At 46.5% G+C, this 20369-nt stretch overlaps 1 protein-coding gene and 1 non-coding gene across 2 annotated transcripts; both read left to right on the top strand.

The window, feature by feature from the left end:
* Positions 1–3466: 3466 nt before the first annotated feature.
* On the top strand, positions 3467–13506 carry SUMO2 (small ubiquitin like modifier 2). Its single transcript, XM_075562199.1, has 4 exons — positions 3467–3633; positions 5160–5291; positions 10624–10695; positions 13263–13506. Exons 1-4 carry the CDS (start codon positions 3613–3615, stop codon positions 13323–13325), a joined length of 288 nt encoding a protein of 95 aa, XP_075418314.1. The 5' UTR covers positions 3467–3612; the 3' UTR covers positions 13326–13506.
* Positions 11574–11708, top strand: LOC142460535 (small nucleolar RNA SNORA13). The gene has a single exon (XR_012786723.1). It is a non-coding gene; the product is annotated as a small nucleolar RNA SNORA13 (small nucleolar RNA).
* Positions 13507–20369: the final 6863 nt, after the last annotated feature.

Raw genomic sequence — 20369 nt, 5'->3', positions numbered from 1 at the left:
GGAAGGTGGTTTGGCCTGAAGGTAATTTTGAAATTGAACTTCACTTTGGAGAGAGGGGGTGGTGTGGGACACCCTGTGACCTGAAGCCAATGGACTGCATAGCCACCTGACTACTGGAGGCCCCTTGTTACTCACGAGGGTCGGTTTATCAGGGCCTACTCCTCTTGGCAGATTCTGTGTCCCACAAGGCTAGAAGGGCATTAAGGTGGCAAGGGAGGGATGTGGATTCTGAAGCATCTCAAGGGCGAGGATAGCACCTCTTTCATGTCTGTCTCCCCAGGACTGGGCCCTGGCATCTCATAGATGCTCAATGGGCACCACTTTCCAGGTGTATGATTTGGGGCAAGTGGGTTAACCCCTTCACGCTTCAGTAGCCGGAGCTGACTTGGCAGTGTCTGTGCAAGGAGGAAATGAGCTAACGGTAGCAAAGCCCCTCGGTGCCTGGCACAGAGCAGGTGGGAGAGCAGTGGTGGTTTTCTTCCTCTTTCATTTCTTGCATTTCCTCTCTGCTTGCCCCCATGACAAGGGACTGAAAAGTCAAGGACTTTGCCTGCCCTGCTTTGATTCCCCAGCATCTCTCATGGGGCCGGACACAGAAGGGTCCATTCCATGAAGCCGATCCTCCAGGGAATCTCTGCACACCTACCGATGGACCAAAACTTAAGAGCGGAGTGCAAACAGGCACATGCAGGTAGCCCGGGAGTGGTGGTGGTGGTGGTGGGTCGGGGCTGCTGAGTTCAATCAGGTCTGACTCATAGTGACCCTAACGCACACGAAAGACAGGCCATCCTCACAGCTATGTTTGAGCCTGTTGTTGCCCCACTGTGTCCATCCATCCCATCAAGGGCCTTCCTCTTTTTTACTGCCCTTCTACTTTGCCAAGCGTGATGTGCTTTGCCAGGGACTGGTCTCCCCCATAACACATCGTCCGTCCAAAGTATGTGAGATGGAGTCTCTCTCTCGCCGTAATCCCAGGAAGGGTGTCTGAAGCTGAGGCTTCAAGGAGAAGCAAGCAAGAAACCATGACCCCTGGATCAGCGCTCACGGCCTTGGTAGATCTTACAATAACTCTTCTCCTTTGTTTCATAAAGTGCTCAGCTGCTAACCCGAAAATCTGCTGTGGGAAACGATGAGCTGAGCTGGCCACTCTGTGCCAGCAGCCCTCTCATGGCGACTGACAGGCTTGGAAACCCCATGGGGCCGTTCTACTCTGTCTTCCCAGGCTGCTTCGCGTCGGAATCAACTAGACAGGCTGTGTGATCCTGTAAGGCTCAGAATTGCCACTGACCTAGGGAGTGGCAGCAGCTTCTGCCTATTTTTGAATGGCCTATGGTTTTGGAACCAGAGGGTGCTTAAGAATCACTAGGGGAACTTGCTAAAAGGCACATCCCAGAACCGCACTCTGCTATAGTGCTCTGGACCACGCCCAGGACCCAGCACCCTAGGTGGCTACTAACTCACTGAAATACTCAGGTGTGTGACAGGTATTTTAAAACTAGTGAGGCCAATTAGGAGGCTGCGGCAGAAGCCCCGGAGATAACTGGTCCGAACTAGAAAGTGGGCTGAAGTAGGCCTCCTCTTTCTTTCGATTACCTTCCCAGGCTCTGCTCCTGCATAAGGCCGGCGTAAGTCACCTATCCACACAGAAGACCGTGTAGCCCTGCTCAGAGACAGGTGGAAGAGAGGGCGGCAGGTCTGGTAGGCTTTTAGAAAGCGAATTCACACGATTAAAGATTGGTTGAGGAGCCCTGGTGGCATAGTGGATTTAACGTTGGGCTGTTAACCACAAGGTCAACAGTTCAAAAGCAACCAGCCACACTTTGGGAAAAAGAGGAGGCTTTCTTCTCCCGTAAGGAGTTGGTAATCTCAGAAACCCCCAGGGGCAGCTCCCATCGGGTGCTGCAGGGTCCTGTGAGTCGGAATGGACTTGATGGCAGTGAGGTTTTTTCATAGATGGCTTAGAAAGCGAGGAGGGAGTCAGAAGGCAGTGGCCCAACTTTTTTAATTTGGGGAGACAGGTCTCTGAGTACCAGTGAGTGCACTAGGGAGCCCTGAAGGCGAGGGGCAGGTCAGGGAAGGTAAAGCAAGGCGGACCTAGTGGAATTTACCTCTGACACACCCAAGTGGAAGTGGTTGAAAGGCTGTTAAATATGCAGGTTGAAAGCTCAGAGGAAAGAACTGGATACAGATTTGAGAATCGCTAGCAAATAAATGGTAACAGAAGTCAGTGAAACCCTGCCAGGAGAAGAAATGAGAGTGAGAAACAATCTTGGCCAAAAACCCCAAGGAACATGAAAGGACTTGGATAAGAAGACAGAAATGGTCAAGGAGGTAAGGGGAGGCTGAAGAGTTGGGTGGGTCCGAAAACACCTCCTACTGGTCACAGAAGAGGAGCCAGTTGGAGGGAAGGTGGGGCCACCGGGGAAGCGCACAGGATGTGGTGGCCTCGTGGCGAGCTTTTTCAGTGGGGCCATGGGGAGAGCACTAGCCTGCAGTGGATTGAGGAGAGAGTGGGAGGTGAGCGAGTAGGGACCTCTGGTATGGCATTTTTTCAAGATGTTTGGCCACAAATGGAGGAAGATAATGGTGGTAACTTGAGAGGGAAATTGAATTGGGAATCTTCCTTTGGGTTAACAGGAGTGGAGAAAAGATTCAGGCAAAGCAGAGGAGATAAAGAAATCTGGGCAGAGATGATGGAATCCAGGGCAGATGTTGGGGGCTTGCGCATTAGACAGGAGGGACCAACTTTCTCTTTTCCAACCAGAAGCACGGAGAAGAGGAATCGAGTGAACGATTTGGAGGGTGTGCTACTAGGTGGAGTGACTTTTCCTCTTAGGGATTCCATTTCCTCTTCAAAGTTGGAAGGCCAGGCCATCAGGAAAGGAGTCTGTTGGATGAACAAACGAACGTGTTTCCTCAGCTGCTCAAGGGGTAGGGTTCCCGGCGGGACAGACGAAGTCACTGCACTGGAGGCGAGAACCAGAAGCTCTGAGGCAGGAAGGATGCGGCTGACTGGAAGGAAGTTTGCTAGCGCTCTGGCGCTGGGGAGGGCTGCACTTGGTCCACGTTGAGGGAGCCGAATGCGGGGAGATTTTCCCAGAATTCATGCTGGAGCTTGTTGGAGGCTCCCCTTAGCTCTTCTGATGCGCCTGCCTCCCCCGCGCCGGGTCTCACGTCGAAGGCCTCCAGCCTCCTCGTCCCCACTGGTCACCAGCTGGAAGCCATTTTGATTATGCTCCACCACTGAAGGACAATACAGCCCCGCCCAGAGCCAGGCGCGCCCCCGCGGCGGGCCGGGTGCGCGTGTCCGCGCCGCTTCCCGCCGGCCTGGCGGGCGCCGGGCCCAGGCCGGGGCAGCGCGGGGCGGGGGGCAGGGGTGGTTATGTAAGCGTTGCGCGCTCCCGCGAGGCAGCAGCCAATGGGAGGTCGCGGCGGCTCGTGCTCGCGCACGCAAGGAGGGGGGAGGGAGCGCACGACGTGCGCGCGCCCTCTCCCTCCTCCACCACTGCCGCCTCCTTCTTCTGCCGCTCCTGGAGCTGCCTGTGTGCTCGTTTGGTGCGGACCTGGTACCTCTTTTGTGAAGCGGCAGCTGAGGAGACTTCGGCGCTCGCCATGGCCGACGAGAAACCCAAGGTGAGCCCAGCGCCGGCCTCGGAGCCTCGCCGCGCGGCCGGGGTCAAGCCGGGGCCGGGGTCTGGCCCGAGCCCGCCGCGGGCGCCCCGCGCCTTCCCGGGCCCCCCACGGGGCGGCCGCGGCTCAGGCCCGGGCGCTCCGCGCCATTTTCCTCCCTCCCTCCCGCGCTCCCGCCCGCGCCGGAGGAGGCCCCGCCGCGCTCCCCCGCCCCCGGCGGCCTCGGAGTGCGCGCCGGCCGCGGCTTGGGCGGGCGGGTCGCCGGCGCCGCGGGCCCACCGGCCGGGGCGGGGGCTTGAGGGGCCCGGCGGCGGCGGCGGCGGCGGGCGGGCGCGCGTGAGGAGGGGCGTTGGGGCGCGCGGCGTGCCCACTCTCCGCCTCCAGCGCGCGGGGCCGCGGCGGGTGGTGCCTCCGCCCACCCGGGCTTCCCCTCGGCGTGGGGGCGGCGGGCGGCCGGACCCCAGCTCGCGGCCGCGGCGGCCGGGGGAGGCTCGCGGCGAATCAATGGGCCTCCGAGGGCGCCGGAGGCCGGATGCCCGTCGGGCGCGTCGCGGGGGGCCGGCGGGTGGGGGATCCCCGGGGCGACTCTCCCACTGGATGGCCTGAGGTGAGGGCCCGGGTGCGGGGGAGCAGCGGGCTTCCCCGGGTGCCCCCTCGCCCCTAACCGCGGGGACCATGTGGTTTCGAGAAGTTGGAGGCAGATGGTAGCCGAGAGGTTCCGTCGGGCTGAACTTTTAACGCGGGTTTTTGAGGCCCCCGCGGCGGAGCCCCGGAGCGCTGGACCCGCGTCTCCCGAGCCCGGCCTCGGCCTCCGCCGTCGGTCTCCCCGACCCCGAGCCCCTCGAATTCCCGTGCCGACTTGAGGTCGCGAGTTCCAGGCTGCGTGGAAATCTCCCCGCTCTAATCTCACTGACAACAAAGCGAGGGGGGAGAAGACGTCTTCAGTGAAAAAACACGAAGCACCTCGACTAAGTGAACTTCGTTGTGCTTCTGCAATTAGATGATCAGCGTTTAACTTTTGGGGGAGAATCAGGTTTGGGATTAAAGGGGGCTTGAGAACTTTTCACGGTAGAATTGCAGTGAGTTTTCCATCACCAGCTCTGGGGTCCTCTTTTCTTTAACCCCCTCTTGTTCTTATTTGTGCATTTTGAAAAGAAAAAGGACACATTCACTTTTTTTTGTGGGCCGGGGCGTGTGGGGATGTATTTTGGGCGTGATTAAAACTAAGCCATTGGAGAACATTGAAATTTCGGGGACACTGCCTTGCAGTCAGTTGGGTGGGACCGTCCCATCTTGAAGCTTCACCATGACATGTAGGCGCCTTTGGTGTCTGAACAGCGATTTTAATATTGTGCCAGGATGGCTCATCTTTCTGATTGGTTCCAAGGCAGAAAGCCGCCGAAGGCTGCTGTTGTGTAGTGTGCAGCATGAGAAACCTGTTGATTTCTGAGGCAACTCGGGGCTGCTGCTTTGAAAAGGTGTTTGTTTTTCACATCTTCCAAATTACACTTTTATTTTTCTTTCAACAGGAAGGAGTCAAGACTGAGAACAACGATCATATTAATTTGAAGGTGGCGGGGCAGGATGGTTCCGTGGTGCAGTTTAAGATTAAGAGGCATACGCCACTTAGCAAACTAATGAAAGCCTATTGTGAACGACAGGTGAGGAGCGGATGGGGCACTTCCGCTGACTGAAACTTTGAAGAACATGAGCCCTTATTTTCTGGGGAATAGGAACTAGGCGAGTTCAGTACTGTAAAGACGTTTCTTTGTTTAGCAGGATGGATAAGAACTTGACGTTTTTATAACACACTGGCTAGTTTGATTTCTTCTTAAAACCTTGCCGTGGGTTGGTTTGTATTATATATGATCTTGTCTTAGGCAAATACATCAACTGATATTCATACACACATACTTGTTTTCTTCCCAAAGGGATGTGAAAATTGTGCTGTGGTAAGAAAAGAATGAAAAGTTTTAAAAACTTGACAGGTGTTTTTCCTAATCCACTTGAAATTTGTATCTAAACACAGGTTATCTTGGAGCATTTAACAACTTAGAAATTGGAAAGTGAGCTTAAGGGGCATCGCAATTCTTGTGAAGCATGCAGATTGTGGTTTTTTATTTTTGACTTCATCCAGCCCCCGCTGAGCACAGCCTTCTTGTATTGTAGGATTATTCCCATTTTATTCAGAAAAAAGTAGACAGGAAGAAGTGGAGAACTGATGCTGGGAGGTAAACCATTGGTTTTTACTAAGACAAAGGGAGTTCCTTTTGTGATGTTCATTGTAACAATACAGAAGTTTGAAAGATAAATTTTTGAAAGTATAGCAAAACGGGTACCTAGGGCAGTCCATCTAACAATAAGCTGGCTTAAGTTAGGTTTCTTTGATCCGTACCAAGTATATAATAAAAGTTGGGGAAGGTTGTTTTTGTTGTTGTTCAGCAAAACTTACCTACCATGTGAGACCTAAATATAAATTTTAAAAATAGAGCTTAGTCTTGTATAAGTTGGGAAGTAGCATTTGAGTTGATACTTCGGCATCCTTTGTAGGACCTAAGTCGTTTGAAAACAACTGACAGCTCTTGAAGCTACCATATTTTTGTTTTGTTTTTGTGAAGTGTTTGATGCGTTTGTGCCTGGCTTATTTACTGTATAATAGGATTCTAAGCTTGTGATTTTTCCCATGCTAACCTTAATAATTCTTTGTAGTTTGGATCTTTAATAGACTTCTACCTGAAGAATCTTGGTGGTACTAATGAATGAGCTAAAGAATTTGGTCCCTGGCGTCACTAGTGCCCCTGCAGGTGACAGGGGAAATTGTTTAGAAGCCAACCCTATCTATTTATTTATTTATTTTGGGTGGGGTTATAGTCACCTTAGAGGGAGACGGTTTCAGAAATTCATGGGAAGTTTTCATCGCTTCATTCTAATTTCCTACAAATTTTCTTTTTGAAATCCCCTCATGCTTACATTAAAAAAAATTCTCTGTATTCCTTGTTTTATGTTAAAATAGTGGTTCTCAACCTGTGGGTCGAGACCCCTTTGGGGTCTAATGACCCTTTCCCAGGGGTCCCCAATTCATAACAGTCCCAAAATTAGTGTTATGAAGTAGCAACAAAAATAATTTTATGGTTGGAGGGGTCACCACAACATGAGGAACTGTACTAAAGGGTGGAGACATTAGGAAGGTTGAGAACCACTGCTTTAAAAGCTGCTACTACATTTTAATATTGAAACGGTCAGATTTTGTAACAATTTATTAAAGTTTTCAAAGCTCTAGCAGGATTTTTACAGGGAATACCCAAAAGTCCACTTCCTACTTTGTTATACCTATCCTTTGCTCTTAGAAAATGTCCTATAAATGGAGAGTCATTGGCCCTTTTTTTTACGTTTCATGTTAAAATTAATTTTGTATTAGTCTGTAAATAAAATGGCTCTTGACTTTTCCTAGTTTGCTTTGTTTAATAATTGAGATTATGGTTGACAGCTTGTTGGGTTCACTCTGAATTTACAAATAGAAGCATCAGATAAAAAATTAGATTAAAAAATCTAATTGACTTCTGCTACTTATCTGTTGCTGTGTAAGTAGGATTGAAAGATTTGATCCAGGAAGAGCTTAGGAAAATATTTCTTTTAGTTATTCCCTTAAATTAGGAAAAACTTGGAGGTCAGGGTGAAGCGCGCACCATCCTGCTTTTCAAAAGGTTACTCTCATCCTAAGGAAATGTCACATTATTGACCTGGTACCCCGCTGCATTTTAAGGGGAGGAAGTACAAGCAATCAAAAGACTGGGAAATCATTTCTCCCGTTTTTGGCTGTTGAAAGCCTTCAACAAGGATTCCCTCTCAAGATTAATTAACTGCTTGTATTTACTTAGTGATGAGCTCCCTTTGGCACTGTACCTCTGGTGAGGGTCCAGTGGATCTCAGATGGGCATCTCAAGCAGAAGGCACAAAAACACTCGTGATTTTTACTTCTAGAAATCTATTCGGTCTCTGTCCGTCCCCACTAATAAATGACAGTTGTTCTACATCTGGGTGCATTTTACGTCATTGATGATGTCCCGAGAATTCATCCGATTCGTCTGCAGGCTCTGTTGTTGAACTAACTCTTCACTGGGTACTATAGTAACCACAAGCCACAGGTGGTTATTGGAACCAGTTCGGAAAAAAATTGCTGTTTTAAGTTTTAGCAATTTGGTTTGAAGGACAATTCTCAAAATTTTTATATATTGAAATGCTGCCCTTTTTACTCCTTTGAGTTAAAATACTTTGTGAAAATTGTACCTGTTTTTGAAATGGCTACTAGAGCCTGTAGAAGTAGCTGTGCGGCTTGTCTTCTGTTGTTGGCCCCTGCGAGCTAAGCACTGGCAGATAGCCGGCGCCGTTTGATTCTGATCTTGCTCAGTCACTGCTGAGCAGCCTCTCCTAGTGGCCCTGTTCCCATCACTTTCCATAGTTTGATCTACTTGTTTTCTTGTCTTTCTTCACTAAAGTGTAACCCTGATGGATAGAAACTGTCCACCAATGAAGTATCTCAGCACTTAGGCCAGCTTCTCGCACAAAGAATGTGCTCACTAAACACATAAAAATGATAGAGACCCTTCAAGCTAATTATGATTTAATACACAGAGTTAGTTTGCATGCCCACTCTGCCAGCTACACAGTCTTCCCAGCATACTGTTCCATTCTAATGCAGATCACCCCTCAGATTAATCACATCCTGGGGTCAGTGGCTTCTGAGAGCACAAGTGTGCCAGTTTAGAACTTGTGCCCCGTCCACATCACCCCCCAACACACACCCTTTTTGGGGAGAACTTGCATAACTCATGGGGTGGGATCGATAGAGAAGCGGGACTTGAATACTGGTTAAAGGGAGATGCATTGTTTGAATTTACATTGGTTATGGGATCTTAAAGACTTAAATTTTGTACTTTTAAACTGAGGTTTTAGTTTCAGAGAACTTTTAGTGACAAAACCTTAAAAAAGAATGTTGGATTATCTCAGAAAACAGATGTTTGTAATCCTGTAATAACCTGATAGGAAACATCTTATGCTCAAGCTTTCCAAAGTCTCGGTATAGCTCTTTGAATCTTTCTAATGTGTGCCCATTCATTTTGTTGCTTCAAAATAGAGATGACTCTGAAGGAATAAAGTTTCTTTCTGGCTGCCTTTCCTTCTGAGGGATGTCCAAGCCATTGCCGTGACCAGTGGGTGGAGGAAGCCAGCCTGGGAAAGGGTCTTTAGTTGAAGCAAGGGACCTTCCGAGGAGTATTTGCAAATATCTCCAAATTCAGAGCAAACTCACTGCCAAGGAGTCAATAAGGACTCAGGGACCCTATAAGGTGACCAGACGCCCTGCTTTTGGCGGGACAGTCCCAATTTTTAACAGTTTTCCCCGTGTCCCACCGCGTTTTAAGAAAGTCCCGATTTTTGGAAAGAATGCACGACAAGCTAGGGTGTACGGTTTTCAGCTGCCAGGTGGCTATTTCGCCGGGATATGAGTTTTATCAATGGTGTCCTGCTTTACCGGTGTTAGGATCTGGTCACCTTACCATAGCACTGTCTCTGAGGCTTTCCAGGACTGAAGCCGTCTGCCTCAGTCATGGCTTCTCGATTGCTTTGTGCAATTGCAGATTAAGTTTGAAGGTCGTGCTCCCTGAATATAAGGCCTGGCTGGAGATGACTAGTCCCAAATCATTCCTTTTCAGAGATGGCATAGGCTCTTCAAGGTGCAGGTAAGTTTAAGGACAGGTTGGGTGACTCCATGTTACATGGGTGAGTTCGTTGGGACACTTTGCCGGGGAGTTAGCGCATCTGTAACGGTAGTTTGTTGTCATCTGAGGCGGTACAAGGGCCCGAAGCATTGTTCCAGCGGCGCTTTCCCACCTTGTCTTGGCGCGGATGTGGTTGCCATCACTGGTGTTTCTGTGCTCCACTCCCTGCCACTTTGACAGGCACCGGGCATGAGAAGCCAGACTCCAAGGATCTGGGGGTTGTGTGCGTGCAGAAAAGAGGAGTGCTTGGGCTCATTTCTCTTAGTAGGCGCAGAATTTTGTTGGAGCAAAACTTTAGTAAATGATACTTACTTGAGGGGTAATGAAGCTTCCCCCTGACTTTGTAGCTTTAGGCTTACAACCAACGTGTAATTACTGTTTTATATTTCTGCCTTAAGGCGTTTTTTTCTTTTCTTCTACTTTTTTAAAAAGCATATTCACCTGGCTATTGCTGGCATCCAGCCTATGAGCAGGGGACCTCAGGAACCCAGTCAGCAGGGCAGACAGAGCTTGGTTTTCAATGAGAGGTGGACAGGGAGTGACATAGTTTAGGGTTTGCAGAGAAGGGAAGGGAAAATTGGGTGCTGTTTTTGAGCTGGATTTCCAGGGGGGTTGTGTGTGCCCAAAGGTTTAAGGCCTGAGCCGCCTACTTTGTGGTCTAGTGGGAAAGGTCCCCATTGCTCAGCACCAACCACTTGTTAAATGGTCAGGAGTGTCAGGCTTCTCACTGTGTGGAACATGTGTTCTTGGAGAGTGGTAGGGCTTGGACGGAATGATGTCACTGTAGGAAAGTTGGATTTTAATCTTCACACCTTGAGGGGGAGCCTCCAGTGTTCTTGATTAGTAAGGTGTGGCTGTGAGCATCTCCAATTTGATTCTTCTTTTCAGTGTCTTTGTGGCTCATGTAGATGCAGTATTGCTTGTCTCCAGGTTTGAACTGTCCATTTGCTGTATATCTTTTGAGGTCTCAAAAGCCAATTAAAAATAACTTTTTTCCCAAAGAGCAAACAAGATACTTTATAGGAAGTAAAAATTATCTTGCCTATTTTTTACCTTCATAAAAATGTTAACATCTTGGTGGTTATTCTCTAGAGATGTATTTTAATATGTCTTTTGGTTAAATAAGCGTGTAATGTTTTCTGTTTGAAGGTTTTTTTCTGTTTGAAGTTCTTAAAAGTTTTCTGCTTCTTTATTCCTGTTAAACTTTCTCGTTCAGGGTTTGTCAATGAGGCAGATCAGATTCCGATTTGACGGACAGCCAATCAATGAAACAGACACACCTGCACAGGTAAAAAAAAATCTCTTCCTGCTAATTAGAGGGGAAAACACTTGTTTCTAATACACCTGTGTTTAAGAATTTGAGAGCAGAATAGAATTCTCAGCACTCAACTAAGTGACATTTAGCTACAGGAAATCTAAAGGAAAATAATTAAGCAAATCGCTCCTTTAGTTATTAGCACTGCCTTGGAATAGATGCTGCCCTTAGGAGGTTCTGAGACCGACTCTTCACGGAAGTAGAAAGCCGTCTCTGTGCCTTGTAGCCACTATAGCGAGGCCTCTCCCCCTCACTTGGTGAGCATGGCATGGAGTAAAGAGCATTCTTGTTTCTTCAGAACGTGCTTCTCCACAGGTGACTGACTGTTGTCTGCTAAATCTTGTGAACTAAAGAGATCCAGTGGCTTGAACTACCGGGTTTTGATACTAGGTGTCTTTCCAAACCCTAATTGCAAAAGATGACCCACTTAATCCCTTCATGTCTTCATGTATCCCATCCGTTGGGTTACTTTGTGTGGTGTCTTCTGGGCAGAAGCCTGTTTATTTTCACTGTCAAGCCTTCATTTACGGCTTTTCTTATGGGAAGGGGGGCGATAAGATTTGAATAACAGAAATTTAAGTTAGAGACCTGTAACTTTGAATTTGTTTGTATGACTTGATGAGAATGAGTTCTCATCAGTAATAACTTCAAGAAAATGCCTCTGGCTGTTGCCAAAGAAGCAGCCACAAGGAGTGGGTTTTCTTGACTCGGGGTTGGCGGGAGGGAGGGAGGGGCGGGAATCCTTGCTCTGGTTCTTTGAAGACAGAAGAAATTGTAGAGAATTTTTAACTATCCAGTAAGTTGTATTAACCTGTTTGGTAGTTTTAGAAATAAAATACTGGTTAAAAATATGCCTTTGTGTTGCCCGTTCGCTTTCGGAAACTAGTGAACGTGGTGTCAAAACAGGCACAAATTAAACCCCCTGGCAGCCACGGTCTGCCTCTGAGTTTGGTTTCTTTGGCATCGGAGCTGCACAAGGAACAGTTTATATATATATATACATATATATACATACATATATATATATATATATATATATATATATATATACATACGCATTGTTGCTAAACCCAGGTAATGAGAATTTTTTTCTGTGTTTATTCTTTATCCCCACTTAAACAAAAAGCTTTCTCGGGTTTGTCTACTACTGTTAGTTGCAAAAAGATGAGAAGGATCTGCTCAGCATGGTGATCTTGAGGAGAAAGTACTGTGTGTGGAATAGGTGGGCTTGGTTCATTTTAGAGATTTTCTCCCAACGTGTCACCAGCTGGATTAGGATAAATCAGAACATCTCAGCCGACTAGTTGAACACTAGGATAGTGTGTGCCTAGCATTTGTTAAGCTCTTTACTTCCCTTGAACCTTCTAATTGTATTAATTCCTTTTTAAACAAAAGAATACTGAGACCTAATGAGATTGCTGTGAATATTTTAGTGCACCAGCCCTACTTCTAGTGTACCTAAACCTTGCTCGGACAGGTCCCTTTCTCTCGTCTGTAGGAGCTTTCGGGGGTGCCGTTTTCTTTTTGACAATTACCAGTCCCCAGAAATTACAGCATGATACATTGTTGACTTAGCCAGTTCCATTTAGGATGTTGTCACGTGTGCCAAAGCTTTCTGTGGTGTGAAAAATGGTTGGATTATGTACAATGAACCATGTATGCTTACCTTTTAAACCTTATTTAAAATTTTAAAAGAGGAAGTTTTCTCTTTTTTGAAAAGAATAAAACATGGTCATGGTCAGCAATTGAAGGGTCCTCTCCTGACCCTTAACTGCCTGGGGATAGCCACTATTCCTGCATCTAAGCAAGGGCATGTTCCCGTTACTTACATGTGCACTTGGAAGACACAGGCGTAAGCATACTAAATGTTTTGATGGTTCTAGTCTAAGTTTTTGCTGTTAGCCTAAGACTGTATCTCAGGCATATGTCTACACATGTGCATCTTAATCTTTAACAACTTGAGATTGTATCCCATATAAGTATGCCCTGGTTTAATTTCTTTGGGTTTCTTTTTTTAATTGTTTTATTAGGGGCTCATACAACTGTTAACACAATCCATACCTACATCAATTGTATAAAGCACCTCTGTACATTGATTACCCTCATCATTCTCAAAACATTTGCTCTCCATGCAGTCCCCTGGCATCAGGTCCTCAGTTTTCCTCCCCCCTCCCTCATGAACCCTTGGTAATTTATAAATAATTATTTTGTCATATCTTGCGATTTCTTTGAGTTTCTGCTGATCTTTAGGTTATTCTTAACCTTTTGTCGCTCTAGACTGCATTGCAGTAAAAATGGACCTTTCTGTTTTTAGCAGTTAGAGAAGAGGTGAGCTGGTTTCACTCCGTGGGTATGTTTGCTGTGACAGGGACTTCTGTGCCCTTTGTTAACAGAGTCCGGGTGAAGGGTGAGCTTCGCACACAGGGAATGTGGGAACGGGGTGAAACCCTTGTTGTCAGGACGCCAAAATCTGAATGTGATGCGTTTATAAAGAAATAAAGGCGGATTTATTTATTGACTTGTTTTGTCTCTTGTGACAGTTGGAAATGGAGGATGAAGATACAATTGATGTGTTCCAGCAGCAGACAGGAGGCGTCTTCTAAAAGGGAGCCTGCTCCTTTCCTCCAGAACTCTCTTCCTACCGACCAAGAATCCATTCTCTATTAGAAAACCACAATTTGGTTGCACCACCTCCTGACGACTACAGTATAGTTTTCTCTTATTTCCCCTTCCCCATTCCTTTATTGTACATAAAGTAACTGGTGCATGTGCACACGCATATTGCATTTTCCCCTTTGTTTATTTTGTTTTTGTTTTTTTACTAAATGGCCAATGGTATGTTTTGATCGACACCAAGTGGAGATGGGATGGGGAAACACTGGCTCTGTGAAAACCCCCCCTTCGCCATCAGCGGCATGCTCACTCAGCTCCTCTCTCTATATTCCAGTAAGTTATTTTGCTCTCACTGTTTAACAAAAACAAAAAACAATGACATAAAAAAATCCTTGCATACCTTGTTGGATTGGAGAATTTTAATGTTTTTCATTTATCATTGTAAAACCAAGGACAATTTTATAACTTTTTTGTACGTAGCTGTTACATGTAGGGCAATCTGTCTTTAAGTAGGGGTAAATTACTCTCAAAGAAATGAAGCCTGGATAGTTTTCCCTTCAAGTCAAGCGTCTTGTTGTTTAAATAAACTTCTTGTTTAAAATCAGCTGTTTTCTTTATTCTGAGGAATGCCCAGTAAAAAGTTGGTGCAGAGAACAAAGGAGCGTGTGCGCACCGCCTAGAAGTCAGGTTTGCAGGAAGCTCTCCAGCTGCTTCCCGACTGCACAACGAGGAGTAGCCTCCGTCTGTCCATGACGAGCAGCTCAGACAGCTGTTACACCCAGATCCACCTAGGTGGCTTTTACTAGCCACACGGACGGAGGGGTCAGATGAGGGTTTATTGTCATTACCGCAGCCACCGCTCTACAGGCAGCCCAGGGAGATGTGGTTGTTGGCCTCCTTAGCTGACATCATGGAACCAGTCTGGCCTGCGTTTTCTCTGTTGACCTGACATAAGCAGTTCTTGTTTTGCGTTTGGAGCAGTTCAGATGTAGTGGTTATAAAGTGCTCAGCTGCTAACCAATAGCTCGGCACTTGGGACCTGCTAGAACTCTGCCAGAGAAAGCTGCTAAGGCAGTTTGTTGGGTAAAGATTAATAGCCTTTATGGCCCTGTAGGGTCCCTGTGAGTCAAAACCAATCCTGGCTATTGCGTTTGAGAGGATTTCGGGGTTCCTTGAGGGTATAGACAGAAAATGTGTGCATCCGTTACCAGGACTTGATCAGGGTGTTGGACTTCTTAAGATAACAGCTATCGAGCCAATACACAGGATTAGAAATAGAGGAGTCTAGATTATAGATTCCCAAACTTAACTTGGCCTGCCACCCCCTTTTTTAGAAACAGTACTGTGTCCCCACTGGCAGTTGGAAGAGTACTGTAGCCAGCAATCCAGAATGAAGTGTAGGGATCTGTTTTTGCCCCTTCGCTGGTTCATTCCTGTGTCCCCTAGGGGCAGTCTCTCCAGGCACGGAAACCAGTGGAGAGGTCTAGCTTCTGTAGAGATGAGGATTCGGAGAGGGGTGTAAAAGCTTGCTTGGTACGGGGAATTGGAGGTCTCTGGAAGCCTGTTAAGTAGCCTATACTTTTGAGTCTCCAGAAACCAAACTGGCAACCCTATAGTGTACAGATTTGTCATTTTTGGGGCAGGTCCTCTGATGTGTTTCACCACAAATGGGTGATTTCATTTACTTAAGTCAGTTTGATTTTTTTTCTGGGGTTGTGGCTTTTTTTTTCCTCTTCCCCGCTTTAGTAGATGACCAGGAATGTGGAATTCATTAGACTAGACGATCAGCTCTGGGCGTGTCTGAATCTTCAGTTAACTGGGTTTTTATCTCCGCTTAGTGCTGCCAACCTGATTTTATAATTGTTTCATGAAAACGTGCCTTCGTGTTGTTAGTACACAGAAATCAGGTAAGTACTAGGTGTCAAAGTTCCTGGAAAAATCCCATTTTTCATTCCATTCTTCCATGAACTTTGAAGTCCCTATGGTTTTTTTTGACTTGTGTGGAATAGTAAAATTGTTAAATCGTGGGGTTTTTTTTGTCTACAAAGTGGTGTTAGGATTGTGATTACAATCGTAATTTATTCTCCCTGAGTCAGAGACCTGTACTTACTACCAACTATGAGCTTTTGCTATGTTGAGGAAAATAAACCCGAAGTTATTTTAGTAGTAAAAAGTTGTTTTAATAAACCCTCCATACTCGCTGCCATCAAGTCTGTTCTGGCTCATAATGACCCTGCAGGAGAGAGCGCTGCCCTTGTGGGTTTCAGAGCTTGTTCATCTTGACAGGAGCAAAAAACATCTTGCCCCCACCAAATGGATAGTGGGTTTGAACCGCTGACCTTGTGGTTACCAGCCCAACACAAAGTGTAATGCCATACCACAGGGTTCCATTTCACCTAAACCAAACACCTGTAACTACTGCAAAAGCCATGTTCTGTTGTAAAATGTAGCAGCACATTTTGGAAACACCTTGAATATGAGTGAATTGTAGAAATGACAGTGATTTTTTTTTTTAAGTTTGGGAGAAGAGGTTCATGTGATGGGATTCCATTTCTGGTTAATGTGCCACTAAACAGTAGTCTTTCTGGCTATTCTCACATTAATTTAGCATAAACATACAGTATAGTATGTGACAAATACATCTGGGTATACTTTTTATCTAGGGAGGTAAGAAAATTGTGTTCCTAAATATCCTGCGTTCCCACAAAATGTGTGAGGCCCAAACAAAAGGAACCTTTCTAAGAGGAGTGTCCAAATACTTGGTAGTGTTTTGTTTGATTTATTCGGGGTTTTGGGGGGTCTCACTGGTTTTCTGGAAGTTAATCAGGATCAGGTTGCAGCCCACCTGAAGAAGATGGGATTGGATAGAAGGATGAGAAAGGAAAAAGGGGTAAGGAGTAAAGACAGTTTTGGGGAGAAGATGGAGACCTGGGTCAGTGTATAGTGGGCAGTGGTTATGACATGGGGCTGGTGGGGAATGGAGCCCCAGGATTTGAGGGTGCTTGTTTAGTGGGGCTGTCTCTTGATCAACTGTGCCACTGGGGGTGATTTTTTATTTGGGATGTGACTGCTTTTACATCTGACTCGGTAATTCTGGATCTTGAAATCCCGTTAGAATCCTCCAGAACTGTTAAAAAGGACCACCTGAGCCTGCCTTCTTACAGCACTTTCAGAACCACGTGGGATTCAGAATTTTTGTAAAGCAACTGGGATAGGATGTCACAAGAGATAGCACCTTAGTCGATTGGTGATCAGCTGATCACCAATTGTTAGGGTTTCTGTACAAAAGGTTTCTGTTACAACATAGTTTTAACCAAAGGTTGGCTGTTTGAATGTTCCCTGAGGCTTGGAGACCTGGTGATTGCTTCCCAAGTCAGAGCCTTGAAAGCCCTGTGGAGCACAGGTCTGCGGGGCCCACAGGAGTCGCCATGAGTTCTAATCGGCACATCAACTAGGCTAGTTGTGGGGGTGGGGTGGGCGGGTAAGGTTTTTTGTTTTGCTGCCTATCTCACAGAACGCATTTTTCAATAAAACATCTCAGTGAAGGCTGTGCTGGAAGATGCTGAGATGTTAACTAAATCCCGTCATCTGATGACTGACATGCCTTGACCGTTGACCAGAAACTGAAAGGCCAAGAGGTTTCTACTCATTTCATTAAGCGCTGAATGAAATTGTTTTCTCATTTAGGAGTTTTAATAAAAGCAAAATGGAATTGTACCCTAATGAATCATGAAGGAAAAAGCGTCCTCAGGATTGTAATGCTTCCCTGATGCATTGAGGGAACCAGAGGGCCAATGTGGCTGCCTCAGCAGTCTGATCATCTAGGCCAAGGGTGTCACGTGGCCCCAGAGGTAATTTTTGTGGCCCACGATGCTATGAAATAAAATTGAAAATAGAATTATTTTTTAAAGAAAATAGCACTTAGGGGAGATCGAGGCAATACCATACACACAATTCCCTCGTTACCTTTTATTTCAGAGCAACGTGGGCCACAAAAAATTAACTCTGGGGCCGCATGTGGCCCGTGGACCGCCAGTTTGACACCCCTGATCTAGGTCAGTGGTTCTCGACCTTCCTAATGCCTCGACTCTAATACAGTGCCTCATGTTGTGGTGACACCCTCAAACATAAAATTATTTTCCTTGCTACTTCATCACTAATTTTGCTACTGTTAATGAATCAAGCGAACCCTATGAAAAGGTTGTTTGACCCCCAACGGGGTCTCGACCCATAGGTTGAGAACCGCTGATCGAGGTAGTACTTCAAGACTTGGTGCTTGTAGGTTCCAACCCCTAGCGGCCCCATGCACAACAAAAACCCTGCCCCACTAGCACCATCCTGGAGTTAGATCCTCCTTTTCCACTGCCCCTCTGCTATGCCAAGCATGATATCCTCCAGGGACTGGTCTTTCCTGACAGCATGTCCAGAGTGCATCAGTCTCACTGCCCTTGCCTCCAGGGAGCACTCTGGTGGTACTGTCCAGGCACACGCAGGACTGAATGGTAATGAATATGCCTGCCTTCTAATGAGACTGGTCGGCCTAGTGGCTCGGTAATGAAGAGTTCTGAGGAATGTGTAATTATGGTAGCGTATAAACAGGTTGGGAATTTAATCTCTCGAATGAGGACTGATCTGGCCAGGAAGGGCTGCCATGTGACTGTTTCGAGGTCACCAGGACTTGCAACAAGGGAAAGTTGGTTCAACTCTGGGAGAGCAGCTCAGATGGGATAGAGATTTTCTGTTGCCTGTTACCGTGATAAAATACAGCCACTTACCATGTTTTAGTGTGCAGGGAAGTGTGTATTCAGTTTTGTATGACATTCACCACGATCACATTCCAGACCCTTAGAATATTTTGTGCAAATAAAAACTGCCTGTTGAACAGTAACTCTTCCTCACACCCTCCTCGAGCCAGTTCCCGCTCACAGTGACCATATACAAGAGAAAGAAGGAAGAAATTAGCCAGTCAAAACCTTACCAACAACACCACCATCCCTCGTAGCCGCTCTTCTATTTTCAGTGTATGAATTTGCCTATTCTAAATACTTCATAAAAACCAACTGCTGTCAGGATGATTCTGACTCGGTGACTATAGGACAGGGTAGAACTAAGTGCCTCTGGTTTTCCAAGACTAATTCTGTTTTTTGTTGTTTTTTTTAATTTTCTTAAATCATTTTGTTAGAGGCTCCTACAACCCTTATCAACAATCCATATATACGTCAATTGTGTAGAGCGCGTTTGTGCATTCATTGCCTTCATCCTCAAACATTTGCTCTCCACCCAAGACTGTGAATAGAAAGCTTTGTCTCTTTCCTTTGGAGCATGTGGTAGTTTTGAACCCCCGACCTTGTAGGAAGAAATTCAATGCATAACCAGTATGCTACCAGGGCACCTCCAAATCCCTCATAAACTCCAACTCATTGCCCTCAGCCCACACAGACTTAGAGCAGCAGGAGAACTGCTCCTTTGGATTTCCAAGACATAATTCTTTTCGAGAGTAGAAAGCCTCATCTTCCTCCCGTGGAGCATCTGGTGGTTTTGAACTACTGACCTTGCATATAGCAGTCCAATGCATAAACCCTAGCACCAATGGGTGCCTTCAGATACCTGAAACACTGCCATTGAGTCCATGCCAACTACAGGACAGGGTAGAACTACCCTTGTGAGTTTCTGAAATGAACTCTGATTAGAAAACCCCTTCTCTTGCAAGTACCTCATAAACTACTGCCGTGCAGGCAGTGCTAAGTCTCTGACCTCCTGTGGGTTTCTGAGACTCCATCCAAGGACCTCCCAAGTGGAATTAAATAATATCTGTCCCCCGGGTCTGGCTTATTTAACTTAACAATGCCTTCAAAGGTCACCCGTGTGGTGCTGTGTTCATTTAGTGTATGGAGCCATTCATCATCATGGGCGTTGGAGTTCCACCCTTTGAGTACTGTGAGTAATGACTATGAACAGTGGTGTACAAGTATCTTGCAAGGTCTTGGCTGTAGACCTGGGAGTGAAATTGCTGGGTCAGAAGGTTTAGTCCTTTTTTTAAATCATTTTATTGGGGGCTCGTACAACTCTTATCACAATCCATACGTCCATCCATTGTGTTGAGCACATTTGTACACTGGTTGCCATCATCATTCTCAAAACTTTCTACTTGAGCCCTTGGTATCAGCTTTTCATCCCCCCCCACTCCCCTCCCCCAAAGTTCCGTCTGAGGAACTCAAAGGGTTTTACACCTCAGTGGTGGTGCCATTTACACGCCCACCAACGGGGACTCCACGGTCTCTTCACCAACATTTGCTTTCTTTAAAAAAAAAAGATGATTTTACGTAGAGAAATAGCAGCTTGGAACTGGGGGTAGTGAGACAATTTCAAGCCAGGTAATCTTACTCTGCTCTTCGAGTAAAGAAAGGAGGAACTAATGGCCTGTGGATTCTCTTTCCACAACTGAGTGCTTATTGGAGACCAAAGAGGGCCAGGCCAATCTTACAAAGGTGGTGAGCCTTTCAGTTTAACCTTGAAGGTCATGCCAGAACATGACAAGGTCATGTTCCATCCCGGAGGCTTGACAGTTGGTTCATTTGGGTTTCAAGTGAAAGAAGCTCCCGGGGCCATCTCTCCCAGTGCCATTGATCGGCCTTTTTCTTTTTCTTTTTGGTGAGGATACAGCTAAGAAAAGAAGGGACAGATGCATCCTAATTCTGGCTGTGGGCGTGCTGGTTGCAGACAGTAAAGATGTGTGGCCAGTCACAAGTGATGCACGGCAGGGATTCCTCCCTTTGTAACAGTCACTGACCACTGGCGTAGGGTTCCCACAGCAGGCGTTTCAATAGCTCACTCACACTCCTGAGAGCTGTGCAGCCATGACCACAATCAAGTCCAGACATTTCTTCCTCGTGCTCCTTGTTAGCTCCTCAATCTTGCCAGACTTCCAGGGTGTGTTCCTCCGAATCTCTCGATAAAGCTGCTGTCTCTGACTTTCCTTTGTGATAATATTAACTTGTTTTAGATGAAAGTTTACACGGCACATGAGTTTCCTA

The sequence above is a fragment of the Tenrec ecaudatus genome, chromosome 10 (genome assembly GCF_050624435.1).
Source record: "Tenrec ecaudatus isolate mTenEca1 chromosome 10, mTenEca1.hap1, whole genome shotgun sequence".
In the NCBI taxonomy this organism is placed as follows: Eukaryota; Metazoa; Chordata; class Mammalia; order Afrosoricida; family Tenrecidae; genus Tenrec; species Tenrec ecaudatus.
The sequence above is the reverse complement of the archived record's forward strand: the minus strand, read 5'-3'. Positions and strand labels throughout refer to the sequence as shown.